The 24,622-nt window shown below is 48.7% G+C and overlaps 1 protein-coding gene across 9 annotated transcripts in view; it reads right to left on the bottom strand.

Moving 5' to 3' along the window:
• CACNA1D (calcium voltage-gated channel subunit alpha1 D) overlaps window positions 1–24,622 on the bottom strand; it is a 301,585-nt gene that overhangs the window by 31,108 nt on the left and 245,855 nt on the right. For 6 of the 9 annotated variants that reach the window (XM_041761871.1, XM_041761864.1, XM_041761866.1 and 3 more), the window contains 8 exons: window positions 16,446–16,529; window positions 8,882–8,926; window positions 8,353–8,481; window positions 5,760–5,825; window positions 4,059–4,150; window positions 2,968–3,127; window positions 2,276–2,403; window positions 2,040–2,136 (listed from right to left, as the gene is read on the bottom strand). In XM_041761871.1, coding sequence (XP_041617805.1) covers window positions 2,040–2,136; window positions 2,276–2,403; window positions 2,968–3,127; window positions 4,059–4,150; window positions 5,760–5,825; window positions 8,353–8,481; window positions 8,882–8,926; window positions 16,446–16,529 — 801 coding nt within the window. The remainder of the gene's footprint in view (window positions 1–2,039; window positions 2,137–2,275; window positions 2,404–2,967; window positions 3,128–4,058; window positions 4,151–5,759; window positions 5,826–8,352; window positions 8,482–8,881; window positions 8,927–16,445; window positions 16,530–24,622) is intronic. The other 3 variants (XM_041761869.1, XM_041761865.1, XM_041761868.1) reach the window with 1 other exon arrangement.

The raw sequence follows: 24,622 nt of genomic DNA, 5'->3' as shown, positions 1-24,622 counted from the left end.
AGCACTCTTCTCTCCCTCCTCTTCTGGGGTCAGGCCTCCATTCAGGGCATATCCTTAAAGCCATCATGAGGATGAGACAATAAACCAAGTATGACAAGCCAGGCACAGGGCCTAGATCCTCACTATTCCCAACACAGGGAGTGTCCTTTAGGGACACTGGTGGGACCATAGTGTACTGTTTCCCACAAGCCCACGTGGTTGGTCTGGTATTTCAGAGCAGGACCCCCCACTTCTCACTTCTCTTCTCTCTTCTGGTCCCTCGAACAGCAGCACTAGGGGCTAGGAGGGGGCTTGAGGGAGTGACACCTCCCTTGCAAATGCAGATGGCACACCTAGCTGGGATTAAGGGAGATCATGGACTCTTTCAGGGGATGCCTGGCACGTGCTCAGAGCTAAGTAAGTGGTACCTGTAATGGTCAATGGTTCCATATGTCTTATTTTGGGCTGGCAAGGTGTCCTAAGAGATTTTTTAAAACACTTTTTCTCTTCCCTATTAAGGGACTGGAATCTTGTGTTCGCATGACTCATCCCACCTATGTTTCTAGTCCTATGACCAATCATGCCTGTCTCCAGACAGGCAGCCAAGATAGCCTGCGTGTCCATTTGCTTTTCCTGGCAATTTCCTGAATCAGCAAAAGAGACCATGCTGTGCCTCAAGGATACTTGGATCTTTTATATAAAAGGGTCTGGAAACGTAAACACAAAACGACAGCCATGAGCTGGAACCAATCTTGTTCTTGGAAAGCAGAAAAGAGGTTGGTACTGGAAAATTTCTGGAAAAAGGCAATTTCTGTGGCTAATCCTCTGTACCTTCATCCAGAGTCCAAGCTACAAAGATGTAAAGACATGGGCAAAGACCTAGGTCCTTGGGGTTTTCTGGACTTTTAGGGCGGAGAACAATGAGTTCATCTCTGAAGAGTTCTTTGAAAGCCTGAAATACATTTCAGACTCTACTCTGGTTACCTTGGGTTCTGTCTAGAGCTGGCCCAGCACCACTGGAGTGGTAAAACCCCTGAACCAACAGTCTCCTCGGGCCTCTGGGGAGAGGCGACCAGCTGCTGTGGGGACTGGCTGGATTTCTAGGGGTTGCTGTGGGGACTGGCTGGATTTCTAGGATTTCTAGTTGTAGTAAGCAAATCTTGCCTGTCTCCTTCAGAAAGGGGAATTCTCTTTTGTTGCTTTGCTGACTCAAGGTGGTTCTCTGGGAGCTCCATGGAAGGAGAACAAATCTCAGCTGGAGCTCACAGACAGCATAGCCTGATGTGAAAACTACAGAAGTGGGCTATAGGGGTGGGATGGGAGATCTGAACCCAACCCTGAGAGGCCACTGCTGATGCCTGGCTCACAGAGACAGGCACTCTGGCAGCAGAGGGGTGTGCAACCATGTCCACTGTTACTCAAGCTAGGACATAGCCAGGGCCCTACATATTCTCCATTCTACTTCCAAAGCAGACCTTTTATCTGTGCCCTCCTATGTCCCTACCTCCACCGCCCTCACTCTGGCTCCCATTACTTTACACTAAGACTCCAATAGCACTCTGGGTGGTCTCCATTTTACTCTCCCATTGCAAAGGTGGAACTTCCCTCCATGAAACTCTTCTCATGCTTCTTTTGTAGGATTCAGCATGGCAAAGGCAGCTCCTTGGAGCTGCACTCAGCTTGCATCTAGAGTCCTCTGCCACTTTCTTTTATGTTCCAGCCACACCAGTGACTCCCCATTTGGCACCATGATAGCCATCCCTCTACCTCTGCGTTCCCTTTCTAGAGTGCCCTCTTGCTTCTGTCTTTCTGGACCTGATGTAAATGGCCACCTGCCCAGTGACAAATTACATAATTCCCTTCCTATTCTTATTCTTGGCTGATAGGGTGTCCTAAGAGTTACAAATCTGATAGTTCCTCAGGACAGGAACCACGTATTATTCATCTCGGCATCCCCAGCGCACCTGATGGAAGGCTCAGCAGAATGTCAATGAGTGTTTGCTGAATGAAGCAGGGAGTCCCTGCAGGGAGGCCATAAGACATACAAACAGGATGCTTACCTTACAGGCTACTCTGTGTGGGCATAATTTCCCAAACCCCAGGGGAGGCTGGATGCGTCGGAGCAGAGTGACCACATCAAGGTGCTTGATCCTTCCTCTGGAAACAAAGTATAGCATGAGGTACAGGGAAGTGCTGGCTGGCCTATCCTTTCAGTCCATCCCACACTTCCACAAAAATCACAGTCAACACTCCAGAAATGGCCCACACAAGTCACATGGAAGCCTTTTCAACTTACTTTGCCTCAGGGTCATATTCTGACCATATTCTTTTGAATTCATCTAAATGGTGAGGCCCTAGAATGGACCAGTCCCGAGTCAGATAATCAAAGTTGTCCATGATGACAGCCACAAACAGGTTGATGATCTGAAAATGCAAATCAGAGCAAAGCTGCTTCATCTATAGTGGAAATGATGGGGTTAGACTCTACTAAGGGCCTCCTGATTATAAGGGTCAAGAAACATTTGGAACCCATTTCTCTGAGAAAGGCTGTAAAAACTTTCTTTCTGGAGAACATTTAATAAAAAGATACACTTCCAGCTTTCCAAAATGGCCTTGGTTTAATCCCAGGGAAAGGCAGGAGGACACACTACAGTTTTATAGTTTTGTTGCCACCAAATACCTCACACTGTTAAGTCACAGCTATGTGCAGTGGCTTTGGAAACTGCTATAAAGACACCAGCAGCCTTAAGAAGCTGGGGTGGTGACTGTCCCAAGCCTGTTAGTGAGCCTCAAAGCTCTGCTCACAATGAAGGTGCCAGTAACACACAACACTGTTGAAGCAAGACCTCCGATGGCCAAATGAAGTTGAGAGTGCTCATCAACATACAACACCCCACAGCAATTCGATGGGGGCAGCATCCAAGGTCTGAGTCCCCAATGCCACACAACATCTGTCGGTTGAGAAAGGGAGCTATCGTGATCACCTACCAGAAATGCACAGAGCATGTAAAAACTGATGAAATAAACAATGGCAAAGTTGCTCCCACATGTGTACTCCTCCCCAGGGTTATAGTCTGACTCGGGGTCACAGAGCTTCCCCGGGAGACAGGCCAGCATGATCTCCTGCCAGGCTTCACCCGTCGCACACCTTGTTTGGATTAAGAAGAGAAAGGGCTTTAGTAGAGGAAGGAGGGATTTGAAGGTTAGACCTTCACGATATTTTGAAGAATTTTTTTTTTTAAACAAAACTTTTAATTAGAGCAAAACATAAGTGATTTGGGGAAAAGCCAGGTGAAATTAGTGAAAACTCCTAAATTGAAATTCCTACTTATTTTCAAATGCAACTTCTCGGAGTAAGTAGAGGCGCTCTGATACAGCTCCTTTTGATTTAAGATAATCATTTGATACAAGCACATTAATTCTTTCTGTAAAAATGGATCTTCAAATGCTCATGCTACAATCTTAAAATAATTATTGTTTTTAATGACCTAATACCTGACGGCCTGATTAGATCCCCATTCAACTCTGTTGAAAGCAAAGAACTGAAAACTACCAAACAGCAAATAACTTGCTATTCAATCACGAGAGTCCTTAGAAATTACCTGTATAATTTCTAGAAAGTTATCTCACGTCAAGATACCTTGTTTACAAAGTTCATTAACTGGCATTAAAAACAATCCTTTAAAATCTGAAACCGTGCATCTTGGATATTCTCAGTTGGCTGTGCAAAGGCCTTTCTGTTCTTGCTAAATTTCCACACTCCTGGTTGTGGAGTATGGAAAGTGCATGCTCCCATGCATAAGCGTGTATCCTACCATTTTCCTGGTGGCCTTGGCAGACCTACTAGCTTCCAAAGGGCTAACCCTGAAGCTGGCCACAGCCTGAATGACCACAGTAGTTTCCACAATCCAGCGAAACTCCTCTGTGACTAAAATAATGTCTCTGTTCAAGAATACAAAACAAATACAATAAGCCACCATGATCAACCAGGAGAGGCTACACTGCTGTAACAGAGCACGTGTCCTGTGTCACTCTGGAACCCAGAGCCAGAGAGAGATGCCCTCGTGGTACTCAGTCACCTGAAGAGTAGCAGCACCGCCTGAGGAAAGGTCTGGAAATTGTTGTTCCTGTTGATCTGGTTGTTATCTCTCATAGCAACCTTTCCAAACATCTAGGTGGAGAAATTATTAGGGAAATAAAGATTTTGTCAAAAAATAAAAAATAAAAATGCCCTCTCCCCCCAAAAAAACTATCCATGAAACATATTCCACATGTGAATTTAGAACTAACAAAAGCTCGATCAACACCCAGTAGGGCTTTCTCGTAGTGCTTGGCACTTCATTCACTTAACATGTGCCACTGGGAGCACAGTGCTGAGGTCAAGCATGCCCTCACCTCAGGGAATTCCTACTAGGCAATCAGCCAGACAGCCCCTCCTGGTGAGACCTGGCATGATCCAGCTGGACAGGGAGGCACATAAAGTATCTGCAGTCAGGGGCTGGGGGCAGGAAAGGTCCTCTGGAGGAGTGACACTTAAGGCTCAGAACTGAAGGCAAAATGGAAGCTAGTCAGGTGACAAGGAGGGTGAAGTGTTCGGGCAGAGGAAGCACTGCCTGCAAAGGAGCAGAGCTGACATGGCCCATTTCCAGGAAATGAAAAGAACATGATTGTGCACAGACAACACATCAGGCTGTAGAAAAGCGTGGGGGCCAGTGAGTCACAGAAAGGAGAGTGGCCTCTCCTGTAAGGGCAAGGGGAATTTAGCTGTGGGACTTGAAGAAGAGTAGACCATTTTAGAAGAGCCTGGCAAAGCCTCCTGAGTGAACCGGTCATGGGGTGTGCAGGGCAGCTTGCAGTTCCCCGAGACAGCTCTTGTTTTGTAGAACATCAGGCGTACAAGATCATTTGGGGGCACACAGCAGCCCATCCTGAACTACAGGGGGTCAAGTACGTCAACTCCTTGTTCCTAACTCCCAAATACATCCCCAGTGAAATGCAAATGTTTCTATGCCTTCAGATAAGTAAGCGCAGCCACCTCTCTGCCTCTGGAATCACCCCATCACCCTACTCTTTGACACTCACAAGCCCCCTTATCTGAAGGACAGCATCCCAAACAGCAGAGCATGTAGCAGAGAGACCCCCCCCCCCCAGGAGGGTCCAGCAGGCTGCTGTCTCCCTCTCCTCCCGGAAGCTGTGCCTCCCCTGTGAGGGCTCAGCAGTGAATGAAGCCAAATCCCTTTTCACACCCCTGAAGAAGTGGGGAAGAAACGCTTCAGCCATGGTCATGGACAACCTGGCTTCGTGGTTCTTTGTTAAAGGGCAGCTACAAATCCCTGTAATGGTCCCAGTTCAGCCCTTGCCGTAGCATCTGGGAGCAGGTGATTTCAAGCAAGGATCTTAGCTGGTTATGATAAAACATAACTTTCCAGACTGTCAACAGATTTCTGTAGCATTAAATATCTTCTTAGTGGCATGGTACAGAAACTGGAACAATTACGGCTATTCTTGGTGTGGCATTTCCTGTTGCTGAAACCATCTGTGGGTTTTCTTAGTTGAGTTTTCCAAGACTCAGATTAGGGGTGAGGAGCACCAATAAACCCAGCCCTCCATGGCATGTCCCAACCTCTCCTGGCTCTTCTGAGCCTGGCTGTCCCTGGCACGGGTGCCTTCCTGGAAAATCAGGACCCTGTCTTTCCATTCCACCTGGTCAAGGTACATCTTGCCACAGATCTGGTGCTACCCAGCAAAGGGGACACAGGGAGAAAGTGGCTGGTGCTTACCTGCATGCCGATAACCGCGTAGATGAAGAACAGCATGGCTATGAGGAGGGCGACATAGGGCAGAGCCTGGAAGAGAGGAAGCACTTGGCTCAGTGCCCAGCCTCTCCCCCTTCCCCCCCACTGTGACTGCTCAGGTGCAGAATGAAGACCCAACATAGGTTCACATGCTTCTCTTATTTGGGCTATACTGAAAGGATGTCGATAGTGAAGGAGGACTTTTTAAACCCAAGCCCATGACAGTAACTTCAGTCCTGAGTATAAGATCCACACATGCACCTTGTGTTACAAAGCTATGGGCAGGATATGCTTCCCACCATCATTAACAGTGGCCCCTGACCCTAAATAGTGTCAAGGCAGACATATTACCCTCACAATAATGTTTACATGCGTCACTGGACTACTTTGTGAAATTATCATAATTGATCAAACCATTCCAGAACACTGGATATTTAGATTGCTTCCACTTTCTTTTGTGGGGATGTTTGGGGTAGGGGTGAGGGGCTATTGTAGATCACATTGCAAAGGAACATCTTTGTGAAAAACCACCCATGTCTGCTTAAGGTGAAGTCTTAGGAGTGAAATTACTGGGGCCAAGGGAAAGAATCACTTTCTGGCTGCCGCTGTAGAAAGCAAGACACCTTTCTTAAAATGCACACTTTCTGAAAAAATGAGAGTTGAGGGTTGGGTCAGGGAAAAGAAAAGGAGCTAGCCCCAGCTGGTCACCAAACCTGGGCTCTCCTTAAGAACATTAAATACAGGTGTATGTGTGGGGTCAGACCCCTGGGTCCTCTCATCCTTGTTCCTCAACTACTTTCCTAGGACACATGTTGTATGACCAAAGATGTCCACACGCATGGCATACCTCTAGGTAGTGGCCGGATTGTTGAACTTCATGCCAAGCACATATGATTAAAGCGTCTACTTTCTCTTTTATCCACAAAAGGTCATCAGAGAGTCAGTGGCTACAAACCTTTCTGCTGTGTTCCAACTCTGGATCTGTGACTGCTTGCCCAGCCTGGAGCAACAGCACCATCCTGACAGCTGACCGCGGGATCAGAGCCCAACAGAGGGAGTCCCAGGCTTTCCTCACCATAAACATACCTATAATGCATTTTCTTCCTAGATTACTGAATCTTTAAGAATTCTGTTGGCACTGTTTCTCAGTTTTTGTGAACTACCACTCTATGCAATGAATTTCTTTACACTGACCAAACTTTTAAAAAGAAAAGGTTTAATTTCTTTAAAAGTAAGTATGAAGAGGTGCCTGGATGGCTCAGTAGGTTAAGCATTGGCTTTTGGCTCAGGTCATGATCCCAGAATCCTGGGGTCAAGCCCCATGTCAGGCTCCCTGCTCAGTGGGGAGTCTCTTCTCCTCTCCCTCTATTTCTGCCTCTCCCCCTGCTTGTGCTCTCTGTCAAATAAATAAAATATTTTAAAAAATGACATTAGTGCACAAGTCTATTCTATTTTTGTAGCAGTTCATTCACAAACTTTGGTACTTTATAACAAGTGTCTGGGATTTGATCCTTTACTGAGACCAAGGCTCACATGAGGTCCCACTTGCCCTCCCCCAGGGCTGCATTCCCAGTTCTTCCCCCTACCTCAGGTCCCCTGCCAGGAGCTGTGATATCCTTTCTTTGAGTTTTTGGATCTATGCCCTTCCCCAGTGCCATCCCTTTCCTTTATGTGTTAAAATCCTACCCGCTGCAGAAGAACGTTCCTCGGGATGTTAACACCAGTTACCTCAGAGGTGGTGGGCTTGGCTTGAACTTTTTCTTTATATGTCTCTTATTAGATTAATTTGCCAATGTGTTTATTTCAAGTTAAAAATAGAGAAATAAAGATTCATGATTCACTTTCTAATGTTTATATATAGCTACAAATCTCCTATGTAGGTGAATGTTTTAAATGAGAATCTGTACCCGATCCCTGGTTAATTCAGTCTAGAAGACTAGACTCTCTGGGGTGGACTGCTAGAAGGTACAGGAGAAGTCAGGTCAGTCCTGATTCGGGAACAGGAATCTCTGCAGCAGCCTGCAGAGTCACAGATGACAAGTGAGGCCTGGCTTATGCCCAAATGTCCTCAATACTGTGATCCTTCCCGGCACTGGGTAACGCAGAGATTGGTGACGGAGTGCTGGCTCAGGTAGGAAGGGTCTCTGGTTTGTACGCAGACTGGCCAACAGTTAGGGCCGTGGCAGTCTTAGGAGGAGGAGCTGTCCTGGCAAGAGGCTGTTTGGTTTACGGGGGATCTGCTGGGACCTGCCCTCTCTTGGATGTCACCATCCATCACTGGCCATTCCGGGGAGGACTGCATCCTCCCCAGAGGGGCTTGGAGGCTCACTATCTCTATCAGTCTTAGAAGCTGATACAGCTGTGGGTCCTTACTGCCTTGTCTCCTTTAAGCAAATAATCCTGTTTGATTCACCAAGTACGGCTGGGTCAGGTGTCTCTGGTGTTCCACATCCTCTATTGACTTAATGGGTCACAGTGGCCATGCAGAAGGGAGTCCGGATCCTCCACAACAGAGGACACTCACTGGCTCACATGTGATCTTCAAGAGCAACAGAGAAGCCCCCGGCCTGGCTCTTACCTGAAAGGACTTTATAAAAGTCCACAGCAACGTCCGGATGCCTTCCCCCCTGCTGAGAAGTTTCACCAACCGCATCACTCGGAAAAGACGGAAAAAGGTGATGGAGATTCTATTGCTCTCTTCAGAGTTCTGAAGGGTTATCATGGAGAGGTCAAACCCAATGCAAAGTAGAACATGCAACACTTTCAGAAAAACAGCAACAGATGCAAACAAAGGTGACAGAGGTAAGAATTGAAGATGTGTTTCTAGGGCCTTTTCACCTTGAAAAGCATGATATGAAAGGAAGAGTTCCATGCTAACAACACAGGGCTTGGGGAACTGCGTCCACACAGCACATGCATGTCCAAGTGGTCGAGTGTGTTAAGAGGAAAACGCCGGGCTGGTCAGGAAGACTGGACACTGATGATGAATGCAAACCACTGCAGACACCGTTTTGGAAGGACAATCATGGAGAATACAGAAACACTAGTGGGAGACTCAGCATGGTCAAGGAAAGACCCAGCCCCGGGGGACTCGTCACTGATCTTACCCCGGGTGTGGCGGTTGGGACAGGGACATTTTCACTTTCAGTTGGCTTTAAGAAATCAAAGATTGAAAATGTGTTAATGAATGGAAGGGAAGCAGTGGTTCAGAAGGATGGGCCCCTCCCCACTTTTTTTTTTTTTTTTTTTTTTTTACAAACTTGTGGTTGGTGTCTTAGGACAACACTGTTGCTCCTTCCCTGAGACAATGCCAGGGGCTCTGCCTAGACCTGGACTAGAGGGTGGGAAGCCTTTGACATGGGGTCAGATGCACTACTTCCTAATTCACATCCCAGAGCATGATGCTCTGCAGCTGGCAGGCATCCAGTAAACGAGAATGTTGCAAGACCTCAGTTGTCCCCAAAGACATGCAGGGTGGGCCTCTGCTTCTCACGGGCAGGCTAGTTCTCTTTGATGTGGCAGGACTGTGGGTCCGGGTAACTAATTGCTCTGCAGCAGGCCACTCCTAACCCTGGGGAACAGGAGTCGTCTACCAAACAGGCCAAACAGAGTGGCACCTGCCCGCACCCCACATACTCCTGAGCCACAGGCCTGGGCATGGAGGTGGGTAAACCAAGTCAGCGTGAGTGGGAGAGGGACCAGTTTCCCCACTAGCCTTCAATGCCAGCCTACAACTCAGATGGCTGTCAGAGAAGACAGTGCTCAGCCCTATGGGGCTCCTGGGAAGCAGCAGCTTAGGACTGGCTTGCCCTGAGTTTCTGCACTTCCACCTCATCCGAGGTCTGGCTGGGCACCTACAGCTTGGGCCCTAGGGAGCTGAACCAGTGTTCATCACCCTGTGGGCACCAGCCTCCCCTTAAGGCAGGGTCCTTGCTTCACTCAGTGCCTAGCATGGAATCTGGCACTTATTAGATGTTCAGCGTTTAAAAGAATGCAAAGAAGTTGTAAGCAAGCTCTAACAAACAGGAGGCATCTTTAAATTAAATATTAAGGGCTGAACAAGAGACAAGGAATGACAGCCTCTCTGTTCCCTTTAGGAGGGTCCCCTCCACTGAAGCAGCTGAAGTAACCAACAAAGGAATGAGCCTTCTCTGGTTGGGGGCCTAGGACTGCTGAGTGTTTCCCAGGGTTTCTAGGGAGCCTACTACATGGCGTTTCTGTACAGTTAAGGGAGGTATGCCCACACATAGATGCGCACACTAATCTGAGGGGTTCTCCTCCCTGGGGATATAGGGGAAGTAAAGGGCTCCATTCTGAACTCTCATTAACAGCTGCCTCCTGAGACCTAACATAAAATTCATGGAAAATAAGAAATGGGGCACATCCTATCACAAGTGAAATTCAGCAATGTGATGACAAACCCAGGACTAACAGGTTCTGATAGGGTTACAAAGGGGTCCCTGATTCACCCAGGATGCTGAGAAGGCGAACCTTCTAATAGCATGGTCCAAGCCCTGTCACTGTCTTTATCTTCCTCTTCTTTTCTCTTGCCTCAAGACAAAGAGCATCTCCTTAAAGGGATGGATGATGATTTTAACTCATGACTCTAACAAACGGAGGAATTACTTTTCCAAAGTTTTGTTTTCCAATCTCCCTAAGGCTGTGTACATGAGGCTTTTGGGTATCCCCCACGCAGCTGGAGTGTAAGGGTGTGTGAGCATGTGGGGGTGTGTGCATGCATGCCTCCACTTGCCTATGCTCAAGGGGACTGGGGTGTGTGTGTAGGACAGAGCACTGTATGGTTGTACTTTTGAAATGTCCATAACTTGTGTGTTAGACCTGCAAGCATAAGAGGGTTGTTGGTCAGGGAAGATATTCTCTGGCTACAATCTGGCCCCAGCCCCTTCTGTTTGTCCTCCCCATCCCATTTCAAGTCTGATGGACTTCTCAGCAGCCCCTCCCTCAGGATGTGGGAAAGTCAGCAGCCAAACTGACATTTCAAGTACACAACTCTTTTCCAACTGATACCCTTGAAGTATGACAAATTTTGAACTATGAACTTGAAACCCTGAATATTCTTTAAAAAAAAAAAAACGAAGAGGAAAACAAGGCGGCATTTGTGGAAGGACATGTTGGCACAACATGCAGAAAGGAAGGAAAGAACAAACAGCAAACCAAGCTACGTGCACCCCCAGTGCAGCCTGTGACACCTTCTTCCCTCAGTGCCATGCTGGGCAGGGAGCACTTCTACAGGGGAGGATGCTGCTGGGAGCACTGGGGGATGGTGCAAGTTGCCAAAATATCTTACAGATCAGAAGGACCCTGAAGATGGCTTTGCTCAAACTAAAATTGCCTGCCAGATGCAAAGGGCAGGCTAGCTCTCACCCTGGGCTGCCCATTCCAACTTCCTGGGGATCTTTTGCAGAATCTGATGCCCAGGTCCTACCCTAAGGATTCTTATCTAATAGGGCTGGGTGGTGCCAGAGCTTTAGGAGTTTTAAAAAGTTCCTAGGTGATTCTAAGGTGCTGCTCAAATGGGGAACTGCAAGTCCTAAGCCAGGGAAACCCTGGGCACATCTTCAGGTGATCAGTCACACCAGCAAATTCCTTTTAGGTCTGGATTTGCCACACAGAGGGAGGGCCCCTAGAAAAGCCCACTTAGGCTGTTACAGCTGAGCAGTGGGTTCTTTTGGAGTTGATGAGGGCTCAGTACCTAGACAATACAAATAGGCTAACCACATCCCCATCTTGCCCACAGCACATGGAGGAGGCCTGGAAACACAGAAGGCTTTGGAGGGTACGGTTGGAATGTGGGTGAGCTGATGCCCTACATGATCCTGGGATCAACTATAGGATGCCCTCCAAGGTGGAGACTGGGAGAGGGTTCACTTCCTGGGTACTTTTCCAAAGACAGCCAACAGGGCTCTATGGTCAGTCCTCAGTAGAGGGGATTCCAGTGCTTGGGCTAGAGGCCCACTGTCTTCAGCTGGGCACCCCATGAGGAGATGTCCCTCAGCCCCAGGAAGCCAAACTATATGCCAGGGTCCAGAAGGCTCCCTAGATCCCTGGGTCTCTCCTGATGTCCCCTCCAGCCCCTTCACACAGGGCTCCCAGGCAGGCCTCGAGATGCAAGCCTGGGGCCAGTCCTCAGTAACTACAGGAGCCAGACAAGCGCTGAGCTTCCCAAGTGCAATCAAAGAGACCAGTCTGCACCTGCTGTATTAATTCCCATCTCTTCTTGGAAAGGCTGAAATAATGTCATTTTCCACTTCAGATAGGAAGCAAACCAGCATCTCAGAACCAGTTAACTCAAGGTGTCCTGACGAACCTTTTTTTTTTTTTGGTGCAGGGGCTGAGGGGAGCCTCCTTTTGGCTACTGCTGACCTGGCACGTAACACTTCTGGGAGGTAAGGCTTCTGTATACGGGAATGCTGAGCCTGTGTCCAGAAAATCAGTGACCTGGTTCCTGGGAAAGGGCTGGCATCTGGAATGGAGGGCTGAACAACTAGAAGCTGAGCACAGTTGTTGGTTACTTGGTCCACACTGGGTACCTGACAGGTCAGGGAAAATTCTTGGGTCCCCGAGAGTGAGCTCCTTACTAACTTTTCACATGCTCTTCAGTTAAGAACAAGGCAGTCATGGCTTCTGCATAAGTATTTTGCCTTCCCAGCAATAATGATAGTGGAAAAGGACTCAGTGCTGGCAACAGCCACTGCCCAGGTTAGAGAGAGTGGGGTGCTGGGTCATTTTACCATTTGAGACACCAATAGGCATCCGAGGGTGAGCAAAGGCGAGCCTGCCAATCATCATCTGACATTTTAGCAGCTTGACGATGTTATGACCAGATGTGATAAACACAAATCTGTGAGAGTCACCAAACCATGATCAGAGGGGGTGGGTGGGAGGATTTGTAGGGTGGGGGCAGCAGGAGAGGGTTGGGCAGGGCATCAAGCAGGAGAACAGAAAGGGCCATCCAAAATGTTTTTTTACAAACAGTACAAACGCAAGCTAGATTTCTCACTTGCAGGCCAGATCAATCATTCTTGAAAACTGTTGGCAAGCCACACAGCCAAGTGTGACTGACCAAGATGGCCAAGATGGCCCTGGCCCAGACTCCAGGTGGAGACTGGGATCCAGTGGATGGGAAACAATTTAGATGACCATGACCCATAAATAGCACACCCTGTGAAACTCAGTGAAAACCAAAGGTGGGGAAGCCACAAACAAGTATACAGTCTTTAAAGTGCTTTTGCTTTAACAACGACATCACCGTATATATGTTTATATATACTTGCCGCTACAATTTTCTAAAAATAAAACCAACATGAAAATCAATTAGGCAACAGAAAAGAAAGATCAACAGAGGTTGGGGGAGAGAGCACAGCAAGTTAAATATTGCAAAAAATGATGACTTATCACAGCTAAAAACAGCCAACATGGACAAAGGGTGTTCAAGCTGAGCTGACCCAGGAGCTTGGGGAATAAGGCCAGCAAGGGAGAAGATGTGCGTTGCTCCTCTAGGGAACTTGGCATGTGTGAGAGAGAGGGCTGGAGGAGCTAACAGCCCCACCATTAACAGTTATACCATCAGAGGTGAAGGACATCCAGTCTCTTTCATCTTTGCGCCACGGCCTGTGAACTATATGTGCCCAGGACACATGTGTTGAGAGACTGAATAAATGAGAAGGTGGCTTTGAACATTCACCCCGCACTGCGGCCCAGCCCAGAACTGCTGAAACCCCTCAAGGGGTTGTACCCGCCCCCGGGCAGACAGCTGGCTTTGCCACCAGCCAAGGGAGCCTTTGTCTCAGGCTTTATCTAACCAGGGGAAAAGTCACTGACTAGAAAATGGTACGAGAATGGTCACTAGTATGATCTTGAAAATCTGACTGGATGTCAGAAATGGGCCTGATGAAAGCCTGTTTTGTGCAGAAGCCTCAAAGTCAAATGGTAACTAGAAAGTTCAGTGTGGGTTTTTGTACCTCTGCAGCTTTCCTGACGGATGAAACATGAAGCAGGGTATGTCTGAGGCACTGATGAGCAAGGCTGGGCCGGAGGGGACGGGCACAGTGTGCTTCTGCCCCCAGCATATGGAGGGGCAGCCGGGAAGCTGGGCGCGTGCTGTCAACTGAGGGCACCAGTGCCACACCCTGCCAGCCAGAGGTGGGGATGAGGCATTGGAGAGCTGGCTTGTCGGCTCAGTGAACAAACCCTGGCCACATCCTGGTACCCAGAAACCAAGCATCTACGCCCACTGCCTGCATATCACTCTCAGCACGAAGCACTCCAGGGAAACCTGCTGAAACTTCACTTTCTTCTATTTTCATTTCCAATGTAGACCATCCCTGACTTCCATCAGGGTCTGTTCCAGAACTTTCAGGTAAGCAGACTTTGACAAAGGTTGTAAGTGCTTTACACTGGGCGATGGCTAAGCAGGCAGATGTCTGGTCATAAACTCAGGAGAGCGCCCATGGCAGCCCTGTAGGGTCCTACTGTTTTGCCATTAGCATCAGATTATTTTATAGCCAAGCATAATTTACACATTATGAATGACAATTTTATAGCTGAGTTATGGAATATTTCCCATAAAGTAGAATTTACATAAATCTGGGCTCATAAAGGTTGGGGGAGGTATCTTCCTGGGTCTAGGAAAATAGCACTTTAGTACCTTGTCATGGCATGGATTTGGGTGGACACTATCTTACAATCCATTCCACTTATTAGTCCATGGAAAATCTATAGTTGGATAATAGCCTTATGTCTCCCTAATACTTTTAAGTTTTTGTAGCAAGTATTTTCACAAATATCTGTATCATTTTATCATCCTGACATACTTATAAGGCAGGGAGGGCAGATATCATTCACCCCAGGTGATCCGTGGTGGGGAAGTGAGGCCCTGGATCCAATAAGTCACTTCTGAACCAGGACCAGAACTCTCAGGTCTTAGGAGTGCCGGGCCAGTGGCTGTCCCACTGTTCTGTGCTCCAGGCTTAGACTGGACCCAAAGCAGTGGCATAAAGAGGGATCACAGCATCCTTATTTGATACAGGCTGTCTGGACACCAGGATGGGCCACATAATCCTGCAGATGTCAGCCAGGCAGAGCAAGGAGGCCCCTTCCCCAGCCGGAGGTGGGGGAGGAGGGGGGCTGGCCACATGGAGCAGAAAGCCAACACCACACAGCAGTCCCACCCCATGCTCCATTCATCCCCGCAGCGGGCTCTACACAACCGGGGCACACACGGGACATCCACTAAGACTTGCTGACAAACTGGGAACAGACCAGGTAAGCAGGGCCATTTCTGCCTCCCTCTCGCCCTTCCTGGTTTAGGCATGGGTTAGGTCCAAGAACTGTGGGCAGGAGGCAGTGCTCCCTTTTCTGGAGCCTCTTAATTTTGAAGGAAGGTTCTCATGATGCTTCTGGAAGGGTGGGGGTGGGGGGTCACTCCACCTACCACGCTGCTACTGCACTTGTTTCCTTATTAAAGGGTTCAATCGAGTGCAACAGAGGAGAATGGACACACTCTCCTCATATGTCCTAAGCCCTCATTCTCCTGGTCCATGAGGTCACCATTGTTTTGGGTGCCAAGACAGGGTGGGTATTCCCCAGTGTCACCGGTCAGACTGGGCAGGTGCACAAGATACAGGTGAGGACAGCAGCAGCGGCCACGTGTTCATGGCGTGGCTGTGAAGTTTCCCCCCTGTGCCTTCACAGAACCATCGTGAGTGCCAGGGCACGTGCTATGAACCCCATTTTGCAGCTGGGAAAACTGAGGCACAGAGCAGTCAGGTGCCCGGCCAATGTCACATAGCCAGTGAGTGATTATGTTCACATACTCACATAAATTAACTCCCGGCCCTTCACGTGTTCCCAAGAACTTCTTTTTCAAATCATGTTTAGTTCCAAAACGGCCATTCTACATTCACTTCTTTGCTCTCTTTTAGGGGAAGGGGGTGAGGCAGGGGGAGGGGAGGCTACAAAACGCTCTTCGTCTTTCACACCAAATGTATACCCGAATTTCTTAAGTGTAGAGAGAGACCCATGGGTAAGGTTTCTAGGCTCCTGAGTGTCAGACTTAACAAAAACAATCACGTCACAGGACACAAAGTTGGCTACTTACATTCACTTCAGTTATAGCAATATCAACGACGCTACCAACAACAATTAAGGCATCAAAAGTGTTCCATGCATCAGTGAAATAGTGCTGTTAGGGCAAGCATTCAGAAGCCACAGAGGAGAGGAAGCACAACAGGAAAAAAGAAGAAAAGGACAGTGTTATAAAAAGGGAACATTCTAGCATTATGCTACCCGGCTCCTTGAAAAAAAAAATTACCCTACAACAAACATGTTAACAGGTACTTCGCTTTGGGTGTTGCTGCTGACACGGCAAATAAAGACCATGAGAGACGCCTGTCGTGCCCTGCCTGCCAGTGTCTCGGGACATGCTGCCTGAGTCAGCCCTCCGGAAGGTGCTCTGTGTCTCAAAAGGCCTGGGATCAAGCTCTCCCCTCACAAGCCTCTGGTCCACAGCTCTCGGTGGGAGATTCCTGGTTTCAGGTCAAGTGAAGTTGGGGCCTGTGACTTGTCCAGGTGATGCCAGTGCGGGGCAGGGAGCGGAGCGCACAGACAGAGAGGACACGAGGCGGGCGGCCACGGCGGGCGCATACTCACGTCGGCTTCGCTGAGGGCCACGTCTATAATGCTGCCGATTACGATGAGGGAGTCAAACGTGTTCCAGGCGTCACTAAAATACCCCTGGACAGAGCAGGCAGGGGGCAGACGTTTATGAGCACGTAGGAACGAAACGCCGCACGGATCATACGGGGACATATGGGAGGCCCCGCAGCACCCATGGCAACCGGGTGGGGTGGGAGAGCCAAAGAGGGAGGCAACGGTGCTGTCCACCGGCGGAAAGGGACGCAGGCTGGGGAGCACCTGCATGTGTGAGAGAGGGCACGCACACAGGCGCACGCACACGCATGCACACACTCACACACAGCGCAGACCCAAGGCCCTGGGCGGCACCACACCAAGCAGAGTTTCTGCAGGGCGGGGGGGGGGGGGCATCTGAAAAGCCCGCCCTTGCACCTGGGTGACAACTTCAAACCCTCACAGGAGGGTGTGCGACTCTTCTAAGTCTGCAACCCTTACACAGAAGGGTCAGCAGGCCCTCCCCTACTCCTTTCCATAGTTCTCTTCTCCCAGTTAAAGAGCACTGTGACCAGGCATTTCCCACCACCCTCCTTCTGTGCTCTGAAAACTAACCAGTAACACTCCTGCTCCCCCTCACCAGTGCAAGAATTACAAAAGGTGTGCTGTGTCCTCACAGAGTCCTTGGGTTCACAGGGACAGAGGCACAGTGATGCACGCAGTCCAGGGCACAGAGTTGCCCCGTGTGTGGGGGTGGGGGGTGGGGACACTCACTCCAGTCTATGGGGAAGGGTGGGCTGTGTAGGAAAACACAGGTCTTACAAAGGAAAAGCAGTCAAGGCTGCCAATGTGCTAAAGCTCCCATTGGCCTGGAGAGAATCCTCCTTGTACCCCAGCCCTCCTCCTCCTCCTCCCTTCCCACACTACCCTCCAGGCTAGAGGGTTCCTCATCATCCCTCAGAACCACCAGCAGGTTCTTACCACGTGCACATACACCCTTCCTGCTGCCACTGCAATCCCAGCCTCCCCATCCCTAACTTTGTCTGCCCAAATCCACTTCTTCCTTTAAGGTCAGACCAAATGCCAGCTCTTTGGAGGGACCTTTTCAGATCCTCCTGCTGTATGCTCTGCCCCTCTCATATGTCCTCATCACTGAATTTGGGGACTTTATCCTCAGGTCTATCCCACTGAAATCTGTCTGGGGATGAGTACCATACTCACTCTTCTGTCCCCTCCTCAACGAGCCTCGCTATCTACCCCAGAGCCTTGAACCCATTGCCCCCCACACTGCAATGTCTCTTTCACCCACTGACCTAGCATCCTACCATCATTCAGATCTTCATGTCTTGCAACAAGCATAAAGGCACAATGTCCCTATGATTGTGACTTATAAATCCGTGTATATGTACGTGGCATACATTTTACGTACCCTCTTATGGGCTCAGCACAGTAGATGGCTGAGTTAGTGCCTGCTGTCTCCTGACACATCCTGGAAGCCCTTGGTCAGAGGGGTGGGGGTGGGTGTTGCACACAAAGGCTTCTGGTTGCAAGGTTGACAACTCTGTCTGAAAGTCAACTGTGCCTTTTCAAAAAGTCAGAACGTGTTTTGGAAATGAAAAAACCATTCAGGTCTGAATTACATAAAAAGGGGCCAAGCATGGTTACAACTGGGTACACTTAGTGAGGATGAAGAAAACCAGAGGGGAAGGTACTTTGAAGTGTCAGATCCCATGAACTTGTGATCACATGCAGGCCCCAAGAAAGCCACTGCAGAGCCCCAGCCTTTGATGACACAAGAGAAAATGTCTATGTGTTGGCCATCCTAATGACTGGAGTAGAGATGTTTGTTCTAGTTACTGTTGATCACTCCAAGTACAATTATGGAGGAGCTCTGGCACTAATTGATGGTTTGGACTTTTAAAGACTTCATCTTAAATAATGTAAGATTTTCCCACCCAGCTGCCATGACCTCTCACCCACTTCTCACCTCCCTCCTTCCCTCCTGTCACAATCTAGCTCGCTGACTGCCATCCTCCCAGACCCCTCACCTCAGGCCTCCAACAAGTAAACAAAGGGAGTGTGCCTGCACCAACCCTGCCAACCTGTGTACACAAGTCTAATGGGGCAAATCTTAACGAACATCACATTTTGTACCTTCTAGCTTTTCTTCCCAATGCTCTCTGACTCTTAGCTGGCAGACTGGGGCAAGGCCAGCTGCTTTGAGGGCTAGACTAGTGCCACTGTGCATGCTGGTGTCACACTGGCCAGCCAGGAGACAAAGAGCTTGCACTTGGACCCCAGATCCAAAGGAACATAATGCTTCCTTCACAGAGGAAGACCTCCTAACACAAAAGTCAGCTGGGTCGGGGTGCTGAGCACTGCCCTGGGGGTGCCAGGGTTATCAGAGTGCCGGGTTTCCTTATTTACACTGTGTGAATAGGTAACAGGCATCTGACCAGCAGACTACTCTGAGGGCCAGAGCCTGGCCTTCGTTTTCTGGACTTAACAGCATCTCCAAAGCTAAGGAGACTATGGTGATCATTCCCATCTCCCCAGAGAGGAGCTGATGCCTTACTGCTGGGTCCCAGTAACAATCGGGCCTCCAGGGTACAGAGCAACTGAAGACCTCAAGTTCTCTCCATCTCCTGTCTGGGCACACAACCCACCCCCATTCACAGCGGCACCCCACACACTGCTCCTCCTGCTACAGTTGGCTGTTCACCTGAGGCCAAGGCCACCATCTGCCCACATTCTTTGGACTTGATTCTGAACAGCTCCTCCCCTGCTTTTCTACAATTATCAGTACTTACCTCTGAATCATTTCCACTGGCCTACACACTATCCTCCAGTTGGCCCATTCTGGTCCACTGTGATACATAAGATCACCTTACACCAGGGCAACAGGGGCTTAACATTTGGGGTCCTAGAACATATTGACAGTCTTGTCAACTCTCTTAAGAAGATCCCTCATATGCACACAATTGTGCTCAAGTCCTAAAGAACTTCTGGACTGAACGTACATACCCCTTATCCAGGCAGCAGGAGGCTTGCGCTGATGCAGGTGGCTGGAATCATAAGCTCGGACAAGGTGGCTGTGCTAGGGGGCTAGCAGAGGCAGAAAATGCCAGGATCTCTTTCTCCCCACATCTGATTCCTTACTTAGGGGCCTCCTATGTAATCAAATCACTGTCAAGTGAACGTGACTCAGTCCCCCATCCTCTCCCACCAAAGTCACCATGCTGTCTGGGTAACCAGAAGATGAGACAGGGCTGCTGGCAGGACGCCCATCCCTGTGCCCTCTTCTTTTGGCCAAAAGTGACAGGTTCTCCTGCCGCTGAATGCCAAAGCCAGGGCCCCTCGAGTGGAACCAGCAGTCCCCAGCACTCAGCCAGAGTCAACTCTATTTTTTTATCTAGTCCTATTAGCTTGAAAAGACCAAGCAAGTCAGCCACATGCCATAATACCTATTATTCAGAAACAGGTCTGATTCAAATCGTAAATCATAAAGCAGACTAATGTGGGCATTAGGTCCTGGGACTTTCAAGATTTCCAAGAATTCTGATTGTCAGTGCCCATCTCCTGTGGGCTCTTGGAAGCAGAGCTGGAACCTCTAGCCAGGATAGAGTGCATAGCCGTGGCATACGTAGCAGGGGTAATGTTTGTGGAACAGAAACGAGAAGCAGCCCAAATTTGGGTTCATTTTGCTGCCTGGAGTCTCTCTCATCTGCAGATATGAAGGAGCCCACACAAATCACCTGCTTTTGTGGTTTACCACGGCAGCCAGGTCACTCAGCAATTTCTGCCAGGGACTGTGTGGGCAGTCCTGGACCTAAGATATGACCCACAGTACCAGATTTTGGTAGATACCATATGACAGCTTTCTAACTAGCACAAGCCTTTCCAGAGGTCAAGTGGGGGCTTACAGGAAAACATTCACATTTGGCCACTCTACTCCAATCAAATACTCTGTGACAGGAAATACCCTGCATACCATCTGATGCCAAGAGGCTGCACTTATAGGCTCCCCCATTCATGCCTTTCTTCAATCCACCCATCCTTAAATAGTGGCCAGCAAGGAGCAAGCATTGTGTGAAATGCAGGAGACCCAGCCTGTGACCTCAAGCAGCTGCTCAGCAGCTACTAGAGAGACCCAGAGACGTACTGATAATGACATCGCCCAGTAAGCATCTAGTAGACACACAGGTGAAGGGAAGAACAGACTTTGGCTGAGCTGGTGGGGAGGATGTCATAGAGGAACCCACATTTCAGACAGGCCTTAGGCAGTAACAAGGCAAAAGGAGGACTTCCAGATACAGAAACACGTGCCATGGAAAGGTCTAGCTTGTTAACAGCTGGGGTTAGGGAGCATAGAAGGAACGATAGGGGAAGCAACTGGAAACAAGAAAGAAGTGCAAATCGGCCAGGGTTTGGTAGAGAACTTTGAATATGAGACTAAGAAAATTCTAATGTTTTTGCCCCCTCAGGCAATAGGTGGCTGGTACCCGAGTTTCATTGTGGAAGATAAGCAGAGAGGGGATGGGGAAGATTTAACGGTCCAGCCAAAGGAGGGGCTAGAGAGGTCTGGATGAGATGGAGGTGGTCTGCATGTAATTACCAGGTGAGAAGGGGACCAGGAGAGCACCGGAGAAACCGTGACATCTAAGTCTGGCGGAGCCCAGAAGGACTGGTGCAAAGTTCTCACCAAGGAGAAGAATGTTTGGTCTCAAGTATTATTTGGCATTAAAATAAATCACCTAAAATAGATGTGGTCACTGAAGAGCTGAAAAGACTATCAACTCTTCTTTCTAGGAGGTGGAGGATGTCCTCTAAAAAGATTGCTGAGGCTTTGTTAAGAGCTCTTACTCCTGCCAGGAGCCCTGGGGCACGGAATGCCACCCTAGGAGGCTGGTGGCACTGGATGCCAGTTTCCACTGTGTAGCAGCCCTGCATGGAAGTATGAGCACAGCACCAAAATACTCTCTTCTCTCCCCAAACCCAACTACCCTTTACTTTTCGCAAGCCCAAGTGGCCAGGATCATAAATTAGACATTTCTGAGGTAGAACCAAGATCAAAATGCAGACCTGGGAACAAAGTATGGCTCTTTGAGGGAAAAGCCTGTGGCCAAGGCAGCTAACCTGGCCTCAGATACATGCTGGACCAAGGCAGGTGACATCTGGAAGTACAAAGAGGGAGCTTCAACAAACAGGACGTGCTCTTTCTTCCTGCAGAAGCTGGAAGGTCCTTCTTCCTCACTCTCCCCTCCTTGGAGCAAAAGAATTCACGGGAGAAGTCCAATGCTTTCCCTGGGAGTACTGGAGGGAAAAGCCAGGGAAGTTGGCTTATCCTACTTAAATCATGACCTCCCTTTTATTTTATTTTATTTTTTTTAAATTTATTTATTTATGATAGTCACAGAGAGAGAGAGAGAGGCAGAGACACAGGCGGAGGGAGAAGCAGGCTCCATGCACCGGGAGCCCGATGTGGGACTCGATCCCGGGTCTCCAGGATCGCGCCCTGGGCCAAAGGCAGGCGCCAAACCGCTGCGCCACCCAGGGATCCCCCATGACCTCCCTTTTAAAAGCTTAGGATGGCACAGTCACTTTCAAGTCAAAAGCACGATCTAGAGTGTGCAAGGTCAATGCCAGATGGTGGCTTTTCCCTTAGGGAGCAGATATAACAACAGCCTTCTTGCTTTCTCCTAATTCTGCTCTTTGGCTTCTTGCCACCTTGCACTCTTGCCTAGAACCAATGCTCAGAAGAGGTCTTCCCAGGCAGTGAGCCTGCCTCCCCGACTCTGGGCTTCTTGCCTCTGCCTCTCCACCTCAGCCCTCCCTGCTTATGGAGGCAGGATGACCTGACCTGCCAAGTCCTTAAACTACTTCTTCCTAAATGTGTGCTCTTGGGAGGCCCTACCTCCCCAGCAGACTCTTGAATACAGAAGTCCCCATGGTCAGGTTTCCAAACCACACTCCCCTCCCCACCCGCCTGACTTCTTTTAACCCATTCTCCTCACAGTCCCTTCTTGTCCATCAGGAAGGGTCTTGTCAACTTCACTTTCTGTACCTGCATCCCAGAACAGCTGCAACCATATCTCTCCTGACATGCTGGCAAGTTTTCCTAGAAGGTGTGCCCCTCGTTGTGGATAACACTGCCCCATGGGGCCCTGTAACAAATTCCTTACAGAGACAAAGGCTTTCCTTGATGAGATCCATGGGCTAGGGGCTCCCCTACAGCCATCTCCTGGAAGATTCTTCCCTCACAGCCTCTACAGCCTGACTGCCCCTCTGATGAGCCAGGAGGGGCCTTGTCGACTTCTCAGGGAATGCCTACTCACTTGGGCTTGCTTTGTGAACCCAGAAAAGAAAAACAAGGAAAGTCAGGGAGCATTTTAAGGGCTTTGTTTCTTGGTGAACTGATTCTCTCTTACTCCTCAACATAAAGTCTATCTTCTTGGCTTCAGTGAATGCAGAGACAGGGCTCCTCAAGTACAGAGATGATCCTATTGCTGTTTTATGCTATGGAAATATCTTGCTGGGCAAAACGACAAAGCAGCACAATTTCTAGCAGAAATCACTCATTTTAATCACTCTGATTAATCAGTACTGATTAAAAAGTAGCTACTCATTTCCCTCCTGATATCACCAGTGTGATCACATGCCACCAAACCCTCCTCCCAGGTTTGATATCAGTGGTTTACTGGGCAGAGGGGTGTACGAGCCCTTTGGTGCTCTGGCCTGCTAGTGGGTGCGCGTTCACACACAGATACACACACGCTCTCTCTCATGCACACATGCCGTGGGCAGGTGTGTCTTCCCTTCAGCCCAGAGCAAGCTCTGAAGCACTTCAGAACTTAATCACCAGGCAAGGGAAGACATGGCAAGGAGATCTAGAAATGGTCCGTGGATACGTTCCATGTTGTCTCTTTTTTGATGTTCTTACTTGGCAACCTTTTTCATCAATCCAGACAAATATTGTTCAAAGAAGTAAAGGTGATAGGGAAGCAAACCAAAAATTTCAAAGGAAATTAAGATGAACTTGGAAAAGGAGGAGATGTTTATGTAGGTAGATATGGACAAGTCACAGTAAATAACATCTGGCCATGCGTAAGGTGCCAAATGTGACCCCACTGCAATCACCCCAAGTGATCACTTACAAGTGTCCTTTCTTTTTGGTCCACAAAGATCTGATAAAGATTGCATAAAGATTAATTCAAATTAAAGAAAGGAACAGTTTTGGATTAGAATTCCATGTAAATATGGAGTATGCGAAACCATCATATCATAATCCAAGTCTCAGTAAAACCAGTGTTGTCAGATGCCTTACGCACAGATGAACCAACAATGGGGTCCCCAGATCCTGTCACTGCCTCATACTGATGGTTGGGGGGCTTTGCTAGCAAAAAGCTGAGGGTCAAATATCCCACAGCTCAGTCAGGATTTGCTCCTCTGTCTACAGTTTTAGAACGAGGGGGCACCGTGACTTGACGATGATGGTGGTGGTGGTCACATAACAGTACTGATGTGTCCGCAGCATGTTACTACATGCCAGGCACTTTTCTAAGCATGGCACAGATAGTGATTCTTTACCCCTCACAACCACCTTGGGAAACAGGCTTGGTAGTGTCCTCATTTTACGGGTGAGGAAAGTGAAGCACAGAGCCTTTAAGGAGATCACTCTCGTTAGCAAGTGGGGAGCACGGATTTGGATCCAAGGTATGCTCTTTGACGTTGCTCTGTCAGCCTCTTGGACCACAGACATTGACAACTGTGGGACCTGGGACCGAGGCCACTCCCTCCCCAAAGGCAACCCGATACGCTGACTAGTCCAACAGCGTTTAAAAATCTCAGGTCTTGTTTTGTCTTAAAGTCAGTGACATTTTTCTAAGTCAAATAAATGGTAAGAGATCTCCAACTGGTAGAACTTTCCATAAAAAGGTGAAAAAGAAGCTGTAGACCAAGAACAAATGAACCCAAAGTCTTTCTCCTGGAAACCTAAGAGTAAAATCAAGGCTGAATTCTGTCTGATGGGTTGTTAGAACAGTTTGTCTAATGCTCGAGCAATGAGGCAGGTTTCTCTGAGACAGCACGATGTGCTATTCTAGAGACAGAAAACCCGGTTCAAAAGTCTCCATTCTACAAGTTCCCAACTCCGTCCCCCCTTCTTTTTCTCAGAATTATTTTTATGAGATTTTGTAGTT

The sequence above is a fragment of the Vulpes lagopus genome, chromosome 7, assembly GCF_018345385.1.
Source record: "Vulpes lagopus strain Blue_001 chromosome 7, ASM1834538v1, whole genome shotgun sequence".
NCBI classification, from domain to species: domain Eukaryota; kingdom Metazoa; phylum Chordata; class Mammalia; order Carnivora; family Canidae; genus Vulpes; species Vulpes lagopus.
The sequence above is the reverse complement of the archived record's forward strand: the minus strand, read 5'-3'. Positions and strand labels throughout refer to the sequence as shown.